Raw genomic sequence first — 20,002 nt, 5'->3', positions numbered from 1 at the left:
GCCGTTATGGGATCGAGCCCCACATCAGGCTCTTCCGCTATGAGCCTGCTTCTTTCTCTCCCACTCCCCCTGCTTGTGTTCCCTCTCTCGCTGGCTGTCTCTATCTCTGTCGAATAAATAAATAAAATCTTTAAAAAAAAAAAGTGTCAATTCTTAATTAACCTATTACTTCTCCTGAGAGATTCAGAAAAGCAGAGAGTCCTGCTAGAAAATGACCTTAATGAGAGACTTTTCTATTTTTCTGGTTTAACAAATTTCACCATAGAACACTGAAATATTTTTTAACTTCAATTCATAGTTTCTTCATTAGCTCTAAAAATATGCTTTAGCTTTATAAATAATGCCCATCCAAAAATTAAGAGAAAAGGCAAAAAAAAAAAAAAGTCAGCAAAGCAGTGAATAAGCAATTGTTTTGGTATGAGGATAGAGCTGTCCTTGCAAATTTCTGAATTACACAACAGTATGCCACCCAGGTTGCAAAGTATTTTTCACTTTACTTTGCAAATTTACATACATGCAAATTCGCATACACTCTATACAGACCATTTTTTATGTGCCAGGAATTAGGCTAAGTGCTTTAAAGATGATACCTCATACATGCCTTGTTTAAATTCTAGGAGGTTGGTGTTTTCTTGTTTTGCAGGTGAGGAAAGAGAGACCAGAACAGATTAAACAAGTTACTCAATGACCCACAACTTACAAATGGCAGTTTAAATTTGATCTCAAGAATCTAACACTAAAGTCCCTGATTTTAATCACTATGCTATTATTTCTTCCCCAAATACTGATGTGTATACTTCTCAGGAGTGTATCAATAAACTCAGGTAAGCAATTACCAAGTAAGTGTCAGGCACTATGCTGAATGCTTGAAATGAAATGAGATGAATTAAAAAATGTTTGGCCTCAAAGGGCTCTCAGCCCAGAGAGGAAGTATGTTTATGTATTTTGAAGACTATGACAAAGGTCAATATAAAGTACTATGAGAAAAGAGAAATCAATTCTTGGTAAGTTTAGGAAAGGCTTCACCCAAGAAAGTGGCATTTGAGCTTAGTCTTGAAGGATAAAGAGAGGCAATACTTGCTATCATTTATTGAGTGTCTACACTGTATTAGCTACTGTGCCAGATACACATCATATTTTATTTATAATCCTTACATTCTGCAATTTATGCATTATTTCTTTTTACAAATTATTTTTTCTTATAAATTTCTTATTACATATTTCTTTTTACAATATGATTATATTCATATTTAATAGATATATATTTTTTAATGAAGCTTATAAAAGTTATCTTCCCAGGGGAAAAATGTAAAATTTTTCTAAAAGATTATTTATTTGACAGACAGAGAGAGAGAGAGCACTAGCAGGGGGACCGGGAGAGGAAGAAGCAGGCTCCCCGCTGAGCAGGGAGCCCAATGTGGGGCTCGATCCCAGAACCCTGGGATCATGACCTGAGCTGAAGGCAGACACCCAACTGACTGAGTCACCCAGGTGCCCTGAAAAAATGTAACCTTTACTGAATATTGTTTCTTGAACTAGTTGCCTAGCACATATTTAATCCTCACAACAAGCTTATGAAGTGGGTATTGTTAACATTTTAAATAAAGAAACAGGCTCAGAGAGATTAAATAACTTACACAGGCTACAGAGGAATTAAGAGGTTAAACCATGATTAGAACCAAAATCTATCTGCCACCACTGCACAATAATATATCCATGTACTATACTAAAATATATGTGTATTTGTAATAGTTGACAATGATAGTAATAAGCTATTTGTTGAGGAATTGTTTGGGTTAGGCATTGTGTTAAGTACTCTATCTACATTATTTAGTTTAATCCTGACAGCATCCGTATGATTATTTTCCCTTTTACATGCAAGGAACCTAAGGACTAGAGACGTTATGACACAAGACATAAAGCTATCAAGAGCTGGAGAAGGGCTTCATGGGCATATGTGTCTGACTCCAAAAGCTGATATACTTAACTACTATAATGCCTACCTATGTAGAGTAAGAGTTTACAAAATAGTCAAGGCATGGAAGGCTATTCTAGGTAGTAAGAACTATAAAGCCAAAGGCATGAGTGTCAAAGTGGAAAGTGCATACCTGAATCTTCTAAGTAGTTCAATACAGGCTATGAGTAGGAAATTAGCATACCCAAGAGTCACCTCATTAAATAAACTCTATTAACCTGAGCTATTCTATAGAGTAGCCACTAGCCATCATATATGGTTACCGAGCATTTCAAATGTGGCTAGTCTAAACTGAAATGTGCTACAAATGAAAAATACCCGATTTAAATGTTGAAATGATATTTTGAATATACTGGGTTAAATAACATATTATTTTTTAAAGATTTTTTTATTTTTTAGTTTTTTTAAAGATTTTATTTATTTATTTGTCAGAGTGAGAGCACAAACAGGGGGAGCAGCAGGCAGAGGGAGAGGGAGAAGCAGGCTCCCCACTGAGCAAGGAGGCCCGATGCAGGACTCAATCCCAGGACCCTGGGATCATGACCTGAGCCGAAGGCAGACGCTTAACTGGCTGAGCCACTCAGGCATCCCTAAATAACATATTATTAAAATTAATTTCACCTGTTTCATTTTTACTTTTTTTTAATGGATTACAAGAAAATGCAAAATTATATATGTAGCTTATATTACATTTCTATTGGACATCATTGCTAGAGACCATCTCCAAAATATATCTCAATCCTGTCCACTCCTTTTCATCTCCACTGTAATCACCCTATTCAAGACCCCTTGATCTCTTAGAAGTACTTCAACAACCTAACTAGTACCTGTGGTTCTGCTTTTGTTTACGTCCAACCTGTTCTCCTTATAAGAGCCAAAATAGCTCTTTTTTAAAACATAAATCAGATCATGCTATTCTCCTGCTTGTAACTGTCCACTGACTTCCCATTGCACTATAAGTAAAATTCAAACTCCTTACCACAGCCTCCAAAGCACCCACATGACTCGAGCTCTGACTACTTCTCCAAAATCAACTTGTACATCTGTACCCTTCAGCCACTCTGTTCCAATCATGCTGGTCTTTCAGTTTCTTTAACACACCAAGTTTCTTCCTAACGTAAGGCCTTAGCAGATGTCATTCTTTCTGTCTGAAATGCTCTTTCCCCTCAGTCTTTACACAACTAGCTTTTCTCCTTTCAGGTCTTGACTTAAAACCTCACCTTCCCAAAGCGACATTTACCGACCACACTCCTGAAATATGTTTCTTTCCTTCACAACACTTGCCACAATTTGCAATCGTATGTGTGTATGTGTATATTTACTTCTTTGCTTTGTTTGCTGACTAACTCCTCCACTACACTGTGGACTCCATGAGGGCCAACACCAAGGAATACATCATTCAACAAAACATACACTGAGCCTGCCAGTAGGCATTTGACTGATACTGGGGGTTTTTTTCCAACTGATACTTGTGAAATAAATAAATGACTAGTTTAATGAATGCCATTACTAAAGCATATTCATTTTTAAATAAATATAAAGCAAACTAATAGAGGTTAGAGTATGAATAAAGTCTAGTTTTTGTAGAATTGTTTGGTCTATTATCATTCACAATAATAAACAAATTAATCTTTAGGTATTAAATATAATGTTTAGATATTTAATTTTACTTAGGCAACAGAAATATTTAAGAAAATGTCCTATTTGGGAATTCAAGAACAGTACTTAAAATACTGTCATTCCAATTAGTCTAAATTTTGGCACGAATAAAATGACAAACCTTTTAACATTTTAGGCAAGAGTGTAGTCTCCCTTTCTGTAGTCTCACCCCATTCCAAATTATTTTCCATATTAATGGATGGAATTATGTTTCCATAAAATCTTTCAGACCAACCTATATCCCAAAAGGATGAATTAAAAACAGATAGCCAAATCTACCATTTCAAATCTCAGGAGGAGATTTTCATATCATACAGAGTATCAATATCATACAGAATATCATAAAGAATACCAATGATAAATCATCTTTGAGCTAGACATAAAAAATAAAGAAGATGAAGAAGAAAGGTACCCTAAAATCTCTTGCTCTTCCACTAACCTCAGTTCAAAGTCAAATTCCGTAGTTATTACAATACTGGTTAGTACAATAGAGTGATGGTAGTAGAGAAATTAACAGTTGTCAAATGCGGAGAAATTAGTGTTTCTGTACTATAATGTCAAACGTTTACATTTTACTACTAAAATATTAGTGCTAATTAATATTTTGAGAAAATCCCAAATTTATTCTATTATCACAAGTTTCATTCTATGATGGTGAGATTTCACTTTAGTCAGTTATTGATTTTAACACCAGGCCAATCAATCTAAATATATTCAGTACACTCAAGATTAATAAATATCTTCTACATACAGAGAAGATATCAATCATGAAATGAGACTGTAAGAATATTACATTACCTGTCTGTGAGAGGCTGGGAGGGCATTCTTTTACTCAATGATGGAAGATCCAGAGAATCTGGTTTCTTATCCATTCTGCAACATGCTTGGATATTTAAGTATTTGAATATGTGTACTTTACCCTTTAAACATATCTGTCAATAAATAATTGAGAAAGTAGATTTAATTATATAGGTCCAAATATAAGTTTCACCTACCAATTTATTTATATATTTTAATAATCTTAAAATTATGCTGAGACATCACAATCATAATACTTTACATATTTGAACAATTTGTACTGCTGATACTTTATAAAACATTTGACAATAATAGAAACTAAAATTCTTTCACTGTTTCTATTCTTACTAGAAAAAAATAAGTGAATTTTTCTATATCTCACTCAGGTTTTCTTGCCAAAAGTACAATATACAAATCACTAAATATAAAATCTATAATTCATAAAAGTTGCTTTTATTAGAAAAAAGTGAAAAGAAATATAGTCATTGCAGTGATGAGAACAGAAAAAAAAAAATTACCCATGTAATTCTTTAAAGCAATCTTATCAGGGGCATGTGGGTGGCTCAGTCAGTTGAGCATCTGCCTTCAGCTTGGGTTGTGATCCCAGGGTCAGAGATAGAGCCCTGCATCAGGCTCCCTGCTCAGTGGGGAGTCTTGCTTCTCCCTTTCTCTCTGCCCCTCCCCCTACCCCTGCTCTCTCTCAAGTAAATAAATAAAATCTTTAAAAAAAAAAATCTTATCAAAACCACTAAATTGTTTGGTCTAAACACTGGAAGAAAGTTAATCAAAAGAATGTAAATATAGAAAAAATTAATTTGTTGAAAGACACATTAGTAGGCCAGTGAGAATAAAATAGTTTTTTAAATGGCCAATTCAAATAAGGTAATATCCTGAAAAGTCATTTTCATTGGCGATGGAGAAAAGGAATAATAAGGGGTAAAATACTATGTGAAAGAAAGTATTCTATATAAAAAAGACAGACAATGAGCAGTAAGAAAACAGTAAGTCAGCTTTACAAATGTTAACTGCAGTCACCATGAGTAATATCAAATAAATATTTCTCAAAAACTATAATCATGGGGCACCTGGCTGGCTCAGTAGGAAACACATGCATGCAACTCTTGATCTTGAGGTCATGAGTTCAAGCCCCACGCTGGGTGTAGAACTTACTTTAAAAAAAAATGTTAAGAAAACTATAATCAAAAATGTTTTGTTTTATGGGCTCACATAACCTACAAATATATGCAAAAATAATCAACAAAGAAAACAGTAAGAAACAAAACAGTAGGAAAAGTACATTTAAAGGTAATTATCATTCCTGGTATAAAGAAAGAATGTTTCTTAGATAATTGTAATAGACACCAAATCTGACCTGACCACTGAAAATTTTCATTTAAAAGGAAAACTTCTGAGCTATTAGAATATAAATATACTACCAATTAAGATATATCCCATTATCTGTATAAACCAAAAAATAATTATCTTTCATTACCAAATTAAATACTGGTGAATTCTTTTCTTTTGTAAATTTTTTAAAGATTTTATTTATTTGAAAGAGAGAGAACTCATGGGAGCACAAGCAGAGGGAGGGGCAGAGGGAGAGGACCAGCAGGGAGCCCTACGCAGGGCTCAATCCCAGGACCCTGAGATCATGACCTGAGCTGAAGTCACATGCATAACCAACTGAGCCACTCAGGTGCCTCCTTTTACAAATTTTTTATTGTAGTAATTCATGTACATAGTTTTAAAATCAAAGAGAATTATAAAACTGGTAACAAAAAATTAATCCCCCATTCCACCCCTTTCAATCTCCAAGACCTAGCCCCCACATATCAACTTTTAGTTGGTTATCTGCTACTTACCTTTATATTTATCAGTAACATGGTTCTACTGTTTTATTTTTTTAGTTATAGATCTTACTTGTCGAGGTCTTACTAAGGAAAATGAGGACTTAGATTTCTTATATTACTACTACTATAACTAGTCTCACATCATCATATCATCATATAATCAACAACACCATACCATCGTCCCATCTTCAATCCCTAGCAACTTACTTCCACCTTCAGAAGCATAGCCTCGTGGTTAGAGCTTGGACTGGAATCAGGCTGCCTTGGTTTGAAACCAGCAGTACCACATGTTAGCTATGTGGCACTGAATAAGTCCCTTAACTTCTATGCCTCTGTTTCCTCATATATAAAATGAGGTATAATGACAGTACCTGTTTTATAGGGTTACTACAAGAATTAAATAAATTAATGCATGTAAAGCATTTCAGTCGCACCTGGAACACAGTAAGCACTAGATGTACCTTTGCTATTATTACAAATATGTCATAATTAAATCAAAACCCAGTAGTTACAGTATTATGACCAAGAAAATATTCTGCTGAGGCAAGGAGCAATAGTCATTTGGCTGCTGAGTCAAGGCAGAGAATCTGAGAGAATCTACCTACCTATTCTACTACCGAATAAACCCCAGGCTTCTGCTAAGGCAGGTGAGGGCCAGCTACATCACTGAGCTAAGAGCAAGAATCTGAGGGTGCAAATCTTAGACCTGTGGTGTCCAATATGGCAGCCACTAGTCACATGAAGCTATTTAATTTTAAATTAATCAAAATAAGATTACATTTAAATTTTGGTTCCTTAGGTGCACCAGCCATATTTCAAGTATTCAATAGCCACATGTAGCAAGCAGCAATGGTATCAGATAGCTCAAATTATAGAACGTTCCTATAATTCAGGAAGCTCTGCTGGACAGCACTGCCTTAAGACAATTCTACAGACCTTCATATTTTTAGTCTTTATTCATTCTATTCAGTTATATGTTTCCTCCAATACGCAAACCATTCCTAGGTTTAACACAGTAAATCAACCTTCTTCTTATTGCCTTCTCCCATAGCATATCCAAGCTTCAGCTTTCCCCATTCTGCTAAGGCAGCTACTACCAGCACCCCAGCCAGACTTTATTTGAATTAGAAAAAGCAACTCCTTTGGAATGAGCGGAATGTACCTTTGTAGAAAGAAAAAGGCAACCCGTCTTCTGGATGTATGCAACCAAGCAAGGGAACATAGATTGGAAGTAGAGAAGAGGCTGGCATTTCACTGCCATGTGCCTCCTCAGCCAGATTCTCTTGTGCCAGTGTAAGTAAAGACCCTAGTTTCCAATATTTCATCTGTCTTCCATTTTCCAAAATTCTGTTGCCATCTCTCCCCTGCTGCCCTCTTCTCTCTCATCCTTTGGCCTTATGGGTTTATATCTTAGTATATTCCTTTAATATCATTTCAATAGACCCCACGTGGATTTAATCCTCCAACTCAAAGGCTGAATTAATACTTTTCCACTCATATTTTGCTCTGTTAAGATTCCATCTACCAGTGCTAAGAATGTGTTCCAATCAATCACGCAACAAATGTCAAGTAGATACATACCTGAGTAGGACAGAGGCAGAGAGACTCCACAGCCTATGTTTTTAAAAGAACACTGATAGAATTATAGATCTAGGTTTTCGAAATCCTCTTCTCTAGAAGCTAAGCTAAATCTCCTACCAAAGTGCAAAACTCACTTCTCAGAAAAGCTCCTTTAGACAATAAGGCCGCAACAACAAACTGACTCCTAATTCTGATGCTTTTTAATTTACCAATTTGATGTATAATTATGAATAAAAAGAGAAGTAACAAGTATCATATTTTTATTACAAACCTGCGCTGGTGGTACTTGCAATGGATTGTTATCCAAAATCATTACTTGTAAATGATGCAGCTTCCGGTAACAAACTGGAATTTCAGTCACTTTATTACAAGAGAAATCCAGCTTGACTAAGGGAAGATCTCCTAATTCTGTTCAGAAATGAAAGATAAATTAAATTTGACACAGTTACTCTCTTATTCATTTCAGTAAAAATAATGAGCATCTTACCATCTGGCAACACATGAAGATTATTTCTTCTTATATTTAGCTCTCTAAGTGAATGTAATTTTCCCATTTGTTGGGGAAGGACCTGAATCTCATTGCAGCTAATATCCTAAGGAAAATAAGAAAATAAAATTATAACAAACTAACTGAGAGATACCTATTTCCATTTTAAAATTAAAGCACATGGCTAATAGCTAGCAAAAGTTACCTCAAATGTTGTTTCTCTAAAAATGGCTTATCTGGAAGATTTCTATTTATATTACATCATGAAGTCAATCTAGCAGTTAACAAATTTTTCTGTGCAACACTGAAGTTATAACTTAGTACTACATAATTCAGCCTTTTGAAAATCTCAACCAAAGACCACTCTCCTCAACCAAAACTAGAACTATAAGGATAACCCAGGTGCTCTTCATTCAGAGGTAAAATAAAAAACGACTATCAATCACTGTGAAAATCTGTCTATTATAGTATTTCAAGCTACTCTGTTAGGCAGAAGCTGAGAGATTCAAGGATTTACAAACATGAGCTGAAGAACCAAAGACTATGGTCAGAATCAATTTAAACCTCTTTCTCAAAGGGATACAAAATATGAGGGGTTACAAGCTCAAAATTCTGCGGCCCACCGCATAACCCAAAGACTTTCCAGGAGATCTGAATCAGAAGTGTCTCAAGATTAAATTAAAATGCAAGTCCTGATTTAAAGGTAAAGGATACCACTTTTCCATAGTAAGAGACAGCTTAACTGTGCTCTCCTCTTCCTCCTCTTGAAGAAAAATCTGCAACAAGATCTCACACAGCAGTCATTCCAGACACACTGCAAATGAAATTCACATGCTACTGCAACTGCTCCCAATTTTCAACTTTCACTGGAAATTATATTAGCTTGGAGGGATTAAAGTGGCACATATATTCAGTTATATCAAAAATTTAAAAAGGCAGGAGGATAAATTCAGAAGAATATTAAAGCCATGTAGGGAAAAATGCAATATAGCTAAGATGATTAGAAAAATGTATCTTACATACTTCTTTCATACTATATCTAAGGCATCTTCACTCAATGACAAACATTTATCAAATACCAACTATTTGCTAGGCCCAGTTCTAGGTGCTGGGGACACACTAAGAAATAAAACCAACAAAAGTTCCTGTCCTCATAGCTCTTTATGGAGCTTCTTACATTCTAGCAAGGAGAGTAGATTACATAATATGACAGGTGATAAGTGCTGTGGGGGAAAAAAAGCAGGGTAAAGGAAAACGGCAGTGCTAATAGTAATGGGGAAGGATATTAGCAATTTAGATTGTCTCATGGAGAAGCTGATGAGCAGTGTTGATGAGGGAACCAAAGGCCAGCTGAGGACAAAGCAGAAACTGACACCCCGCAAACCCCCCCACCCCCGCCGCCACCAGGGGATGTATGTGACATTCCCCAGGCACTCCTGGCTGCCGTAAAGGACAAAGAAATACTTAACCTATAGAGACCACAATCCTGCAAGATTTAAGTCTCCCTCAGTTTGCAAATGTCTTAGCAGTTTACAAGAACGGAACATTTCTACCAATAACCTAGCTTCCGGAAGGGAATGTAGATACGATTAAATGTCCTTATAAATCTGCAGCCTCCAGGAAGTTCCCAACCATCTTAATGTTAATGCCTTGCTAGAGGGAAAAACAATCTTAACTCGACAATGGCAAGGCCTCCGGTATCTTGTGAATCTTCTTTAACATATGAAAGTATTTTCTCAACCTCCCTTTTTTCCTTACCTCCCCCAACCCCATGGTATATAATCAGCCGCCCCCCACAACCCGGGGCAGCAGTTCTTTCTGCCCACGGGTCCTGTCCCCGTGCTTTAATAAACCACCAATTTTGCACCAAAGACGCCTCAAGAATTCTTTCTTGGTCGTCGGCTCCGGACTCCACCCCCACTGAACCTCACTGATATTCCCCAAACTCATCAGTATTATCAGAGCTGAGAGCATGAGCCTTGCCAATATATAAGAAAGGAATATAAGGAACAATAAATGTAAAAGGACTCTTAGGCAAAACATGCCTGACATGTACCAAAGAACAGCAAGAAATCCAGTGTAACTAGAAGGAAGTGGGCAAGGTGGGGGGGAGAGTACACTGGGGGAAGGGGAACAACTTAGGCTTTTACTCAAAGGATATGTGAACAGAAACTTGAAACTTTTGGGGCGCCTGGGTGGCTCAGTCGTTAAGCGTCTGCCCTCAGCTCAGGGCATGATCCCAGCATTCCGGGATCGAGCCCCACATCAGGCTCCTCCGATGGGAGCCTGCTTCTTCCTCTCCCACTCTCCCACTCCCCCAGTCCCCCTGCTTGTGTTCCCTCTCTCGCTGGCTGTCTCTCTCTGTCAAATAAATAAATAAAATCTTTAAAAAAAAAAAAAGAAAAGAAAGAAACCTGAAACTTTTAAACAGAGGTATGACTTGATCTGACTTATGTTTCAACAGGATCACCTTAGCTGCTAGGTTGAGAATAGGCTATTACCAGAAATGAAAGATAAGAAAATTTTGGGAAAATGGCCTTTAAGTTAATACTATTGCTTCCTACAAAAAGTATCTAATACTAGAGATTTCCATATAAAAATCCATAGAAATGTGATAGCTGCCCTGAAGAAATAAACCCAAGCACAAAAAACTGACCCACTCACCAATGGGTACTCTAAAAAGTACTCGGCTGGGGATTGGAGACCCGAGAATATTTCCTAGGTTTCTAAGGACAATTTCACTGTAGTTGGCTACCACATTCTTGTGGAACAGTGTCATGGGAAATACACCAATGACAGGTAACACCCACAAATTCATTATGTGATTTACAACTGTCAATTAGCCATCCTAATGCTATCAATCCACTGTTAACTGATTTCAAGAATTTAAATAAAAGCACAATAATTTTATAGTGCCTAGTGAAACATGGTATTTAATAGTTTAAAATAGTCTATTTAGCTAAAAATACTAGAATAAATCTAAAAATCCTAAATATTTTTAAAATTTTATTTATCCCAAAACTATCTCATGTAATATAATTTAGAACATAGTGTCAAAAACTGAATGAAACAAAAGAAAAAGAAATTATACAGCCATAGAATAAAGTATAATATTTATAAAATTTTAAAAATATTAACAGTATCTAGGTCCAAGAAAATACTGGTCCTCCTTTACTATGAATTTGTTAAACCACCTCTAGAATCTTCTGCTCATTTGTGAATATAATGTTAAAAGGAACCTTAATAAAAGGAAACATTTTCAGGATAGAAATAGCTAAAAATAGGGGCGCCTGGGTGGCTCAGTCGTTATGCGTCTGCCTTGGGCTCAGGGCGTGATCCTGGCGCTCTGGGATCTAGCCCCACGTCAGGCTCTTCCGCTGGGAGCCTGCTTCCTCTCCCACTCCCCCTGCTTGTGTTCCCTCTCTCACTGGCCGTCTCTCTCTCTCTCTCTCTGTCGAATGAATAAATAAAATCTTTTAAAAAAAAAGAAAGAAAGAAAAGAAAAAGAAATAGCTAAAAATAAAAAGTAATGAAGAATAGAAATATAGAAAATATAGAAAGGAATAAAAGTAACAGATGTTTAAGCTACAGAAAAACAGGTCTTAGAGTTTGGTAAAATGGAGAGTAGACATATGACAGATTACAAATACCTGAAGGGAAGAAAAGTTGTCATTATCTATACTTTTTCACGTGGTAGTCCCAAGACCAATGGATAAAAGTGATAGGGGCATGTATTTTAGTTCAAAATAATAAAGATAACAAAGTTTTGCAAAAGAGAATAAGGGATGCCTTGGTCACACAAAAAAAGAGATTTATCCACTACTGAAAATATACAACTAAATATGTCAGGGATTCCTTCATTAGCAAGTGGCTACAATTATATATTTCTAAAACATTGTAAGAGGACTAAGTTCAAGGCACTCCCCTTATGTTATAATTGCACATGCATCAATGAATAAAAGAAATAAAAGAACGACATTCCTGAAATTTCTGTTCATTACATTCTATTTGCACATTAATTTGCCACTGTATAATCGTAGATAAGTTCCCCAAGAAAATTTTTGGCCCTCCACACGTAATAAAGTCATACTTAAGAATACTTTAAAAATGTCTATGTATTGGGAAAGCATTACTCAAGATAAAACAAAAAATAAAAAATAAAAATAAACAACAGCAAGGTATATTGTACTGACGTGGAAGTGTTGGGAAGAAAGAAATGTCCTCTGCCTTTCAAAGTCCTTCTAGCTGGACTAAGAATCAAATTAACATGAGACAAATTAACAGGAGAAAATCAAATTCAGTTTCGTAAGTACGGAGAATCCATACAAACATGAAATTCCAAAGATAGGCAACAGGATGCTTATGTGACATCCTGGGCTAAGGAGATGGGTAGGAGTCTGGGAAAACAAAGGGGAGGAAGACCATTATTAGCAGGAAGGTGAGAGAAGATGTTTGGAAAATAAAGCAGTGCTCAGTTATTCAAATAAGTTAGTTAAAGTTAAATAGGTAAAGAGGAATCTCTGTTAATAGGGCCTTTCCTGGTAGAGGCTCTCCTTTCCAATGTAAATTTAGGCAGCTGAGGGGGAAGTAAAGAGCTTTTCCTAAATCTGTTGGTTTGATTGCTTTCAACTCAAAATAATCACGCCAAAGTAGCCCATCTTGGGGTGACCTGCTCTTGTCCCCCTACAAAAGTAACAGAAAGATGAGAAAATAGGTCAATGCTTTGAGGATATAAGTATGTTTCTCTCAAAGTTCAATATCCTTTAATACCTAAAATGTTCTGGTCAAGGTAATTAAATTATTCCTGTATTTCTATAATTAATTATATGTAATGGCCTCTCTCCATTTATCTTGGTCCCAAAAGTGTTATAAAATCACATGACAATATCGAGAAGAAGAGTTATTTTGTTCATTCTATTGTTTGCAGGCATTGTATTCTCTTCCTCTATCCCCCTTCTCTGAGGCTTTCATAGTAGCCCTGTAAAACCTTTAAAACTTATCTTTTCCTGGTCTGTCCCCAAAATGGACAGACAAATGCTTATCGGTTTGAAAAGCATTTCTTAAAACTTATAAAGCAAACCTTTTAACCTCACTAGGACTAAGGAACAACCAGGCTTTCACTGTGGCTATGAGCTAATATCAGACACAAGCAATAGTATCTCAAAACTTTACTAAGGTGAACATAAGGATATACCAAGTTATTCTTTTTTAAAAAATTACACTGAAATTTCATAAAGAGCAATCTTCCAAAATATAAAGGTATGTGTTATGTATATTCTATATTATACATATCAATGCAACTATTTTACTCACCAATTCCATTAAGTCTTTTAACTTCCCAATTTCTTCTGGAATGGATACCAGTTTATTATTACTGACGACCAAAACTTTAAGGGGAAGATCAAATAGGTATTTTGGCAATGTTGATAAAAGATTTCGACTGAAAAGAATAAGAAAGTCTCATTATGGGATATGTCTGAAATCTCTCACATTATGTTGAGGTGAACAAATCACCTTAAAAGTAAAATAAAAAGCTTTCACCAAATAATGACCATCATTTAGAGTGCTTACTCTGTATTACATTAAAATCCTTAAATGCACTATCTCATTTAATACTCACATTAACCCCATAAGACAGGCAGTACTATTATATCCATTATACAAAGAAGAAAACAAAGGTTTCAACTGTCTAAGGGACTTGCCCAGTCACAAAAGACTGCAAAGCCTGTGTTGTTACCTATGATATTTTCTCACATACCATCAGCTCTCAAAACCCAGAATCATTCTTCTGAGCTAGAAAATGCCAGAACCTTGTTCTCTGGTATCATTTCACTGCATTCAATAGCTCCATGCTTCTAACAAAGGAAAGGTTCCAAGGATAAGCTTGCATGCACTAAGTTCAAATCTATGAAAGAATTAATAGAACTACATCTTCAGGGGCGCCTGGGTGGCACGGCAGTTAAGCGTCTGCTTTCAGCTCAGCGCGTGATCCCGGCGTTATGGGGTCGAGCCCCGCATCAGGCTCCTCTGCTATGAGCCTGCTTCTTCCTCTCCCACTCCCCCTGCTTGTGTTCCCTCTCTCGCTGGCTGTCTTTATCTCTGTCGAATAAATAAATAAAATCTATAAAAAAAAAAAAAAGAAAGAAATACATCTTCAAACACATATAGTAACCCTAACCCATTCCCTTTCCTTATGGGTTTAGGGTGAGCCCACTAACACCTTTACCTCAGTTCCAAGTTGATAAAACATTCCTATCTCTGTGGATACACTTAAATATAACAACAACTAACATTTATTGAGTGTTTATTATGTGTCAGGCCATGTTCAGTGTACCTCACATGAATTAACGTCACAACAACCTACTTTAGGAAAATAGAGCATATCATGATGCCCATTTTACAGAGGAAGAATCAGTCAAAAAGAGATTAAGCAAACTGCTCAAAGTCACACAGCTGGTATGTAAGAGAGCCAAGATTCAAATCCGGGCAATATCACTCTGGGGTCCTTACCCTCAACCTACTGTGGGTCAAATTTACATACCAATACAGACTGAACCAAATGATCCCTGCTGCAGACTCAATGTTTGTGCCCCCCAAAATTTTAATGTTAAAACCTAATCCCCAATGTGATGATACTTGGAAGTGGGGCCTTTGGGAGGTGATTAGGTCATAATGGTGGACCCTTCATGAACAGGTTTAGTGCCCTTGTAAAAAATACCTCAGAGAGCTCCCTTGCTCCCTCTACCATGTGAGGACAGCTAGCAGACGGCTGCCTATGAACCAAGAAGCAGGTCCCCACCAGACACCAAATCTGCCAGTGACTTGATCTTGGACTTCTCAGCCTCCAGAAATGTGAAAAATAAGTTTCTGTTGTTTATAAGGCACCCAATACATGGTATTCTGTCATAACAGCCCAAACAGACTAAGACAGTCCCCCCACCAAAACATATAAAGTATACCATTACATTTACATAGTATCAAGTATTTATTTAAAAAGTTATTTTTCCTGTTTTTTTAAGTGGCATTTTTTTTTTAAAGATTTTATTTATTTGACAGAGACCACAAGCAAGGGGAGCGGCAGGCCGAGGGAGAGGGAGAAGCAGGCTTCCTGCTGAGCAGGGAGCCTGAAACGGGGCTCAATCCCAGGACCCTGGGATCATGACCCAAGCAGAGGGCAGACGCTTAACCAACTGAGCCACCCAGGCACCCCTCAAAGTGGCATTTATAGACCTATACCTAACATTTTGTGTAACATGCACAGCAACAAAAACCTAGTGTCACCCCAAGGAAGAACATCAAGAACTTTCAACTACCCATGTTATGCCTGCAGAGGACATCCAGAAACACTAGACTGGCTTTAATCAGAAGGCACAGACTTAAAAAAAAAAAGACAATGCCCCTAGACCAGCAATCATGGCCAGGCTGCTGGAATGTCAAATATGCCAGGGGCTTCTTACAACTCTTGACACTTTCAGGATCAAACAGGACCCTTGGGAAAGTGGCCAGGGTGGAGCACACAAGGATCTTCCTGCAGAGTTCTACTGAAAAAGGGAGTATTATACAGAAAGACAGAGCTAAAAAACCATCCTACAAGTTTCTCAAGATATTTTCACCAAAATAAAAAATAAAGTAAGTGGGAAAAATAACGGCACGTACAAATTCATTCTAATCTCCTTCAGACCAAAAAAAGTTTAAAAGTTGGCCTATGGGGGGGGGGCACGTGGCTGGCTCAGTCGTAGAACATGTGACTTTTGATCTGGGAGTCACGAGTTCAAGCCCACGTTGAGCCTAGAGCTTACTGGAAAAAAAAAAATTGGCTTATTTTCTTACTTTAAGAAGCAGGTTCATTGATTTAGCACAGTCAGCTTTCTCCAGAATTGAATTTCTTTATACACAGCTAATAAGTGATTAATTTTCACTTTTTTGCCATGTTTTAGAGACAAAGGAAATCAGAAACAAGGACTAATGTTATTTCAATAAAGACTGTTCAGGGGCGCCTGGGTGGCTTATTCGGTTAAGCGTCTGCCTTCGGCTCAGGTCAGGATCCCAGGGTCCTGGGATCAAGTCTGGCATTGGGCTCCCTGCTCAGGAGGGAGGCAGCTTCTCCCTCTGCCCCCCCCACCCGCACTCACGTGCACACTCGCGCATGCACGCACTCTCTCAAAATAAATAAACTCTTTTTAAAAGTACATAAAGATCAAAACAGGAAAGAATCAGAAAGTTTTAGTGAAACTATTTTAAGATTACCATACATTTCTATTAATACAGAATATAGTTCAATTTTTGACAAATCACTTTTTTCCATAAGACAACAAAGTGAAACAAAAATAAAGACAAAACTTAAAAATGCCTCACTTGACTCAAAACCTCTCCCAAGCCAGGCCAAGGAGATATTAGAGAAAAGAGCAACCCAAATGACTAACATCTATGAAAGGAATTTCCTCTCACACATTTTAAGGTACAAAGATTCAGTTAAAATACTATGTACTGCCAGGTGACACCACTGGAGGAGACAAATAGAAGGATTAACGTATCACACAGTGAGAAAGAAGCATTACTATTTATACACATTAATTATATTTACCATCTCCCTGTATGGGAATTTAGACATGTAACTTTGTTAAGGAGGGGGAAGAAATTATCCCTTACAACTAAAGAGAAAAACCAACAAAACAAAAAAACAAGAAAATGATTCTTTTTTTTTTTTTAAGACTATTAATTTATTTGAGAGAGAGAGAGGGAGGGAGGGAGCACAAGCAGGAGGAGCTGCAGACAGAGGAAGAAGCAGGCTCCCTGCTGAGCAGAGAGCCCTGGGCTTGATCCCAAGACCCTGGGATCATGACCTGAGCTGAAAACAAATGCCCAACTGACTGAGCCACCGCACCCCTGATTCTTTTTTTTTTTTTTAACATTTTATTTTTTTTTAAGTACTCTACACCCAACATGGGGCTCAAACCCACAACCCAGAGATCAAGAGTCACACACTCCACCAACTGAGCCAACCAGGTGTCCCGAAAATGATTCTAAGCCTAAGTCACAATTTACCAGTTTCCATTCAATGTCACTCATTTGACAGGACAATTTTTTTCTTATACTTATCAAATGCTGACTGTTATAAATAGAGGGTAATAGCTAAGAATCAGAGTTCTACAGGTAGAGGGTAATACAGCTATTACCCTCTACCACTTGCTGTATGTACACACACACACACACACACACACACACACACACAACACATATGACTTTGGGCATATACGTACTCTCTGTGCCTCAGCTGCCTCACCTGTAATGCAAGGATAATAATAGTACCTCTCTCGGGGTGTCTGGGTGGCTCAGTCGGTTAAGCATCTGCCTTTAGCTCAGGTCATGATCTCGGGGTCCTGGGTCCAAGCCCCACAATGCAGCGCATTGCATTGCATCGGGCTCCCTGCTCAGGAGGGAGTCTGTTTCTCCTCTCCTTCTGCCCTCCCCCTCTCGTGCTCCCTCTCTCTCTCTCTAAAATAAATAAAATCTTCCCTCTTTTTGAAGATTTTATTTATTTGCCACGGAGAGAGAGAGAGAGGCATGCAGAAGAAGAAGCAGACTCCCCACTGAGCAAGGAGCCCGGTGCGGGACTCGATCCCCGGACCCTGGGATCATGATCTGAGCCAAAGGCAGACACTTAATCAACTGAGCCACCCAGGCATCCCTAAAAATCTTTTAAAAAAATAATAGTACCCCCTCTCAAAATGCTGTTGTGAAGAGGAGATGAGGTAATATGGATAAGGTATTTGAAACATTGTCTGGCACATAGTAAGCATCTATTAAGTACTAACCCAACTGTCATCTACTTCCTAACATTCCAACACTTCCATCCCAACCTATTCATCCTTAAAGTAGCAAGGAGAACTCACAAGAGTGAATAATATAGCTCAAGAACTGTTTCTTCATAATGTTTCACTTTAACTGAAAATGTATATATAAATAAATCCTGGGGCGCCTGGGTGGCGCAGTCGTTAAGCGTCTGCCTTCAGCTCAGGGCGTGATCCCAGAGTCCTGGGATCGAGCCCCACATCAGGCTCCTCTGCTGGGAGCCTGCTTCTTCCTCTCCACTCCCCCTGCTTGTGTTCCCTCTCTCACTGGCTGTCTCTATCTGTCAAATAAATAAATAAAATCTTTAAAAATAAAAAAAATTAAATAAATAAATAAATAAATAAATCCGCATTGTGGCGCTATGATTTCAGTAAAACATTTCTGATCTAAATAAAGCCTTGCTACTCAAAGTGATAAGGACCAGCAGGCACAGGCATTACCATGGGGCATTGTTAGAAATGCAGGCCCCGGGGCGCCTGGGTGGCACAGCGGTTAAGCGTCTGCCTTCGGCTCAGGGCGTGATCCCAGCGTTCTGGGATCGAGCCCCACATCAGGCTCCTCCGCTGGGAGCCTGCTTCTTCCTCTCCCACTCCCCCTGCTGTGTTCCCTCTCTTGCGGGCTCTCTGTCACATAAATAAATTAAAAAAAAAAAAAAAAAGAAATGCAGGCCCCACGGCAGAGCTATGTAATCAGGTGTTTTAATCCCCAGGTGACTCCTGTGCAGATTAAAGGCTGGGATGAGAAGCACAGCTCTCAAGAACAAGACCAAACACCTATAAAGTAATGTGAACATATAACAAATACAAATAAGATATAAATATAGGTTACAAAGCCAAGCCAAACACATTCCTTTGTTACTAAAAAGGATTAGAACTGTAATAAAAAACAAAATCTACTAAAAAAAAAGTTTCCTTACCTAATGTTAAGGTATGTCAACATCTGCAGGTTTTTAATGGCTTCAGGAATGGTTTTGATGCAATTATGATATAAATTTAATGTCTCAAGAGGTGCAAATAACCAGACATCAGAAGGAATTTCTGTAAAACGATTTCTCGAAAGATCTGAAAAAGAAAAGTAATATTTGAGTACCAAGCATATACCGTATCTATTATAATTAACAGAACTATTTTCATACTTGCTGAATCACTTAGCATCTAAGCAACTATTTAAAATATAAAATATGGGGCACCTGGCAGGCTCATTGGTAGAGCATCTGACTCTTGATCACAGTATTGTGAATTCAAGCCCCACATTGGGCATAGAGCTTACATACATAAATACATACATACATACATACATAAAATATTATAAAATATTAGGGCACCTGGGTGACCCAGCCAGTTAAGCATCCAGCTCTTGATTTCAGCTCAGGTCATGATCTCAGGGTCCTGAGATAGAGCCAGAGTCTGCTCCTCCCCCTGCTCTTTCTCTCTCTTTCTCAAATAAATAAAATCTTTTGCAAATATATATTATAAAATATTATCCACCATGACCATACAGGCAAAAAAATCATATAGAAATATACTCATTTAGGGCACCTGGGTAGCTCAGTCGGTTAAGTGTCTGCCTTCAGATTAGGTCATGATCCTAGGGTCCTGGGATCGAGTCCCACATTGGGTTCCCTGTTCAGCAGGGAGCCTGCTTCTCCCTCTCCCTCTGCCCCTCCCCTGGCTTGTGCTCTCTCTTGCTCACCCTCTCAAGTAAATAAATAAAATCTCTAAATATATATATATGTATATATATATATATATACTCATTTAAAGCTAGTTTATTAACAAATTGTATTTGATATGCTTTAAT

General features: G+C 37.5%; 1 protein-coding gene across 2 annotated transcripts in view; it reads right to left on the bottom strand.

Annotated features, from left to right (window-relative positions):
• The window catches only part of LRCH2 (leucine rich repeats and calponin homology domain containing 2), a 127,676-nt gene that overhangs the window by 68,230 nt on the left and 39,444 nt on the right, over positions 1 to 20,002 (bottom strand). For both annotated transcript variants that reach the window (XM_040628924.1, XM_040628926.1), the window contains exons 3-6: positions 13,664 to 13,790; positions 8,351 to 8,456; positions 8,135 to 8,271; positions 4,433 to 4,566 (exon numbers count right to left, since the gene is read on the bottom strand). In XM_040628924.1, coding sequence (XP_040484858.1) covers positions 4,433 to 4,566; positions 8,135 to 8,271; positions 8,351 to 8,456; positions 13,664 to 13,790 — 504 coding nt within the window. The remainder of the gene's footprint in view (positions 1 to 4,432; positions 4,567 to 8,134; positions 8,272 to 8,350; positions 8,457 to 13,663; positions 13,791 to 20,002) is intronic.

Source organism: Ursus maritimus, assembly GCF_017311325.1.
Source record: "Ursus maritimus isolate PB19 chromosome X unlocalized genomic scaffold, ASM1731132v1 scaffold_X1, whole genome shotgun sequence".
Classification (NCBI taxonomy): Eukaryota; Metazoa; Chordata; class Mammalia; order Carnivora; family Ursidae; genus Ursus; species Ursus maritimus.
The sequence above is the reverse complement of the archived record's forward strand: the minus strand, read 5'-3'. Positions and strand labels throughout refer to the sequence as shown.